The sequence below is a fragment of the Lipotes vexillifer genome, unplaced genomic scaffold (genome assembly GCF_000442215.2).
Source record: "Lipotes vexillifer unplaced genomic scaffold, Lipotes_vexillifer_v1.1 scaffold225, whole genome shotgun sequence".
Taxonomy (NCBI): Eukaryota; Metazoa; Chordata; class Mammalia; order Artiodactyla; family Lipotidae; genus Lipotes; species Lipotes vexillifer.
The window spans coordinates 2,674,340-2,679,306 of record NW_006787630.1 but is presented as its reverse complement, the minus strand read 5'-3'; the positions used below and the strand labels follow the sequence as shown (position 1 = coordinate 2,679,306).

The following is a 4,967-nucleotide window of genomic DNA, read 5'->3' as shown; positions in this document are numbered from 1 at the left end:
TGGCGGGGGTGGGGGGCGAGGGGGGGGCCGGGGCTGGGGCTGCGCTCACCTCGGATCACCTTCACGTTGAAGCGCAGCCTCCGCAGGGCCTCCTCGGCATTGAAGTTGCATTTCACCAGCTCGTACAGCGCCTGGGGGAGGGGAGCCACCATTGCCCAGGACAAGTGGTTTCCCTTGAATCCGTCACAGTCGCGCTGGCCCCGCCCCACGGCTCCTCCGCCCCCAGGGCCGCCCACCTGCTCGCTGTCTTTCACCGCCTCTCCCTCCGGGAGCTGAGACTCGGCCACCTCGCGCCACCGCCGCTTCGCGGCCCGGTACAGGAACTCCTCCACCGCCCCCTCAGGAAGGATGCTGGGGTCCCAGAGCAGCTGGTCCTCATTCTCATAGACTGTGCAGGAGGGGGCAAGTTCACGTGCCGGCATGCCGTCTGCACCTCCTCTGACCGCCTCCCCAAAAGCATCACCAGCAGGCCGACTCAGCCCCTCTGCAGGACAAGGGCCCATCGGGGCCTGGGCCTCCGCCTCCGCGTCTCACAGGGCCGGCTCCGGGCACCTGGGTGCTCGAGGTGGCGGGAAGGCAGGAAGGCGTGGGAGGTCAGTGGGCCCTGAGCAGCCACTTATCAAGGCCAGCGTCCCAGAGGGGGCAGCAACTAGCCCAGGCTGGAAGGGGGACTTCTGAGCGTGGCCCACGAGGAGGGGCTGCAGGACGAGCTCAGGGAGACGAAAGGCAGAGGCCCAAGGGAGCAGCGAGAAGAGCCCAGACTCGATCAAGCACAGTGGGGAGACCTGGGTGTCAGCGGCCTCGCTCAGGCAAGAGCTCCCACGGCTGCCTCCGTCCTGTGAGAGCAGACCTCGTGGGGAGAGGAGCAGAGGGCAGCAGAGGGCAGCAGAGGCCCTGCCCTGGCGGGGGAGGGGGCAGGCGCATTAAGGAAGGATAAGAAAGGGACTCTGGCTGCAGTCTGCTTGGGGCCGGGGGCGGGGCGGGGTGGGGACAGCCTCCAGCAGGGGAAGGACGTTGCAGCAAGAGGCAGAAGGGAGAGTTCAGGGCCAAGCCTGGGGAGACCCCAGTGTCAGCATCTCTTGATTACTCAGGGAAGAACCACAGGGGCCAAAAACTAAACAACACACACAAGCCAAACACCCAGTGCAGTGGCTGAAAAGCGGAACCGGCTCCACGCCGGACTCGCTCTTGTGAGGGAACCAGCGACTCTGGGGCTGGCGCCCCTGTAGACCTGCGACCACCTCTCTCCATCTGCAAAGTCAACCCCGAGTCCCAGCCCCTCTCTAGAGAAAAAGCGACACCTGCCACCATCGCCGTGTGTCTACCTATGGCACGAAGGTGAGAGGAAAACCACATGACAACACGTAACTCCACAAACAGCTGGACATCAGAGTTAGCAGAGAGGACTTCAGTATAACTATGATTAACGATCTAGGGAAAAGGACAAAATCAATGGAAAGCTGGAGAATTTCAGCAGAGAACTGAAATCAATTCAAAAGAATCACATGGACATTCTAGGGCTGGAAAATGCAGTGCGTGAATTATGAACCCACCGGGCAGCTTCAACAGCAGAAGACGTGATTAGTGAAATTGGAAAGAATTTCATTCAAAACAATCAAACTGAAGCTTAAAGAGAACATAGTGTGGGGCACGTGTAAGGTGGTCAAGCAACCTAAGACATGTATAACTGAGTCACGGAGGAAGAGGACAAAGCACAGGGCCAATTTTGAAGAGATAATGGCCAAGCCGTGGTGCAGTGGTTAAGCACCTGCCAACGCAGGGGACACTGGTTCGAGCCCTGGTCCGGGAAGATCCCACATGCCACGGAGCAACTAAGCCCGTGCGCCACAACTACTGAGCCTGCGCTCTAGAGCCCATGAGCCACAACTACTGAGCTCACATGCCACAACTACTGAAGCCCACGCACCTAGAGCCCATGCTGCACAACAAGAGAAGCCACCACAATGAGAAGCCCGCGCACCGCAACGAAGAGTAGTCCCCGCTCACCATGACTAGAGAGAGCCCGCACACAGCAATGAAGACCCAACACAGCCAAAAATAAATAAATATATTAGATACACACACACACACACACACACACACACACACACACGAGTCAGTGCAGTAATGCAAGAAAAAGAAATAAAACATAAAAAGATCACAAAGAAAGAAGTAAAGTTATCATACACAAATGATATGATTGTATATGTCTAAAAGTGCAAAAGAATCTACAAGGTAATAAAACTAGTAAGTGAATTTAGCCAAGTCACTGTGTACAAGTTTACTTAAAATAATAAACTGCATTTCTGCATTTCACAAGACTGCTATACTGAAAACTCTAAAACTGCCAAAAATAAAGAAGACCTAAGCAGAGAAGTCAGCTATGTTTGTGAACTGGAAGTGTCAATATCATTAATGTATCAATCTCCCCCAAATTAATAAAGAGCCAATGCAACCATAATCAAAATCCTAGCAGGCATTTTTGAGACAAATGACAAGCTAATTTGAAAGCTTATGTGGACATAGAAATAAAAGTTACAAAGTTGGAGGGTTTGCACCATCTCAGACTAACTTCAAAGCTGCAATAATTAAGAGAGTGGTAAGGACCCAGGGTTAGACAAGAGAACAACAGAAGAGAAGCCCCAAAAGGCTGATATACATTACGGACACGATTCCTGATAAAGGCACCACTGCAATTCAGTGGGGGAAAGAATGGACTTTTCCATATGCAGGGCTGGGGGTGGGGGTTGGGGGGTCAACCCTGACCCATACCTCCAACCATACATTAAAATTAAATTAGATCATAGATGCCAACATAAAAAGGGAAATAAAAGAACTTATCTTCTAGACCTGCAGACTCCCTAGACAGCATACAAACACATTGTGGCTAAAATAAAGATAAGCTGGATTTCACTGAAATCAGACACCACAGACTGGGAGAAAACATCTGCCGTGCCCACAGCCAACCAAGGATGTGCATCCACACAGAAAGTCACAAGAGAAAGGCAACCCAATTTAAAAGGGGAAAGGCCTCAGCAGGCACCTCCCAAGAGATACCAAGTGGCCAGTAATTGCAAATTAACGCCAGCCACAAGGGGGCACAACTCCACACCCGTCAACAAGGCAGACCACACCAACCGCTGATGAGGACATAGAGCAACTGGAACTCCCACGCTGCTGGCGGGGGCCCCACTCGGTGCCTACTGATGACGCCCCAGGAACAAGTGCGTGTGTCCACGAAGACAACCACAGGGCAAACCACTGTGAACACTGACCAGCAGGAGGATGAGCCAACGTGGCGTGGCGCGTGCACACGAGGGAACCCAACACCGTAGCATACGCAACACACATTCATTCACGCCGGCGGGATCGAGAGACAGACAGACAACAAGTCCAGGACGGTGAGCGCCCTCAAGAACAGGGCCAGGCAGAACGCAGAAAGACACACGTCTCTGGAGGGCATGTGGGACGAGCCCTGGACGAGGTGAGGGACTGACGCGTGGGTGACGTGGGAAGAGCCCACACACCCAGGGGAACAAGCGCAGCAGCCCTGGGGGTAGGTGGCCCACAGGGCCCAGGACCAGCCAGCGGGGAGGGACGGCCACTCCCAGAGTGTCCTGCAGGCTCAGCTGCCCCGGGGAGGTGGCCACCGGACCTGGGCCAGGACCTCAGGCTCGCTCCGAGGACCTGGGAACTGGCTCTGACTGGACCCGGGAGTCTCTCCTAGAGGAGTGGGGTTGGCATTTCTCCTTGCTCCCTGTCCCCCCACCTCCCAGGCCCACTTACTTTTCTCACCCTGACGGTTCGAGTGCAGCTTGCTGAGGTCAGCTTGGAACTGAGGCCCAACCATGATCTCCTGCAAAGGCAAAGGCCCAGGACAGTCAGGGCAGACGGAGGCCCAGGCGCGCGGTGCTGATGGGGGCTGCAGGCTGCCACCCAGAGCCAGGCCACCTGGCCCGAGGTGTGAGGTGGGAGGCAGAGGCCAGCTGTGCGTGTGATTGTCCAGTGCAGCCAGTCCTGGGGTGGGGGCGGGGGGGCCTCGGGGCTACGGCACTCACTCGCAGTCGAGCCCCAGCCCAGCAGAGGCCTGCGCTGAGGGCGCCGCAGGGTCAGGGCCGCGCACCTTCTTACACTTGTTGGCGGGAAGCGGGTCCTCCTCGGTGTCCGACGAGCTGGAGGAGCCAGGCTCCTTGTCTGCATCAGGCAGGAAGCGGGCTTTGGGGAAACAGGAGCAGGTGAGGCACCTCCTCGGCCCCGCGCGGCCCCCCAGCCAGCAGACCCTGGGGCCTCCACCCCACTCTCCATCCACCTGACCCCCACGTGTGCCCCTCCTGAGAAGCAGCTGGGTCCAGGCCCTGGCCGGGTGATGGGCACAGAAGCGGGGACTCAGGAGGCCGCCCTCTGCTGCAGTCGTAAACCAGGGGCCCAGACCCCCAGCACCTCACGCCGCCACTGCTCAGGCCACAGAGACGCACAGGGAGTGAGGAGCACATGGCCCGAGGACGCTGCCCTGGATCTAAGGGACTTTCAGCCACAGGAACCAATACGTTCCCTCCTCACATAAACCAAGGTCACCAGCCTCAGCTCACTGGCAGGGCAGGGCAGGGCAGGGGAGAGGGGTCCCTACAGGGGCTCGAACAAGAGCAGGGCACCCCCGGGGGTCCCGATGTCTGTGTCCCCAGCGGCCCAGGGCCCCTCCTTGGCCCACCAGCCCAGGGGTAGGAGCGGGTGGGACACCTACGTCCGCTCTGATTAGGGAAGAGGTCAGAGGCCTCATGGGAGGTCACAGATGGGGTGAGGTCATCGGCTGAGGACTGTGTTTCTTCCTCTTCTTCCCCTGAAAGCAAATCCTTCGCTATTTGTTCCTTTTAACAAGAAAGTAGAGAACGTTTTTGCAGTTTTTTTAACAATTCTCAAATAAACCTAACCCGAAGAGCGTTGGTGGTGCCAAGGCAGACGAGCCTCCC

At 57.1% G+C, this 4,967-nt stretch overlaps 1 protein-coding gene across 1 annotated transcript in view; it reads right to left on the bottom strand.

The window, feature by feature from the left end:
- MIER2 (MIER family member 2) overlaps positions 1–4,967 on the bottom strand; it is a 26,394-nt gene that overhangs the window by 4,496 nt on the left and 16,931 nt on the right. The window contains exons 9-13 of the mRNA XM_007460456.1: positions 4,742–4,865; positions 4,124–4,215; positions 3,787–3,856; positions 237–388; positions 50–131 (exon numbers count right to left, since the gene is read on the bottom strand). Coding sequence (XP_007460518.1) covers positions 50–131; positions 237–388; positions 3,787–3,856; positions 4,124–4,215; positions 4,742–4,865 — 520 coding nt within the window. The remainder of the gene's footprint in view (positions 1–49; positions 132–236; positions 389–3,786; positions 3,857–4,123; positions 4,216–4,741; positions 4,866–4,967) is intronic.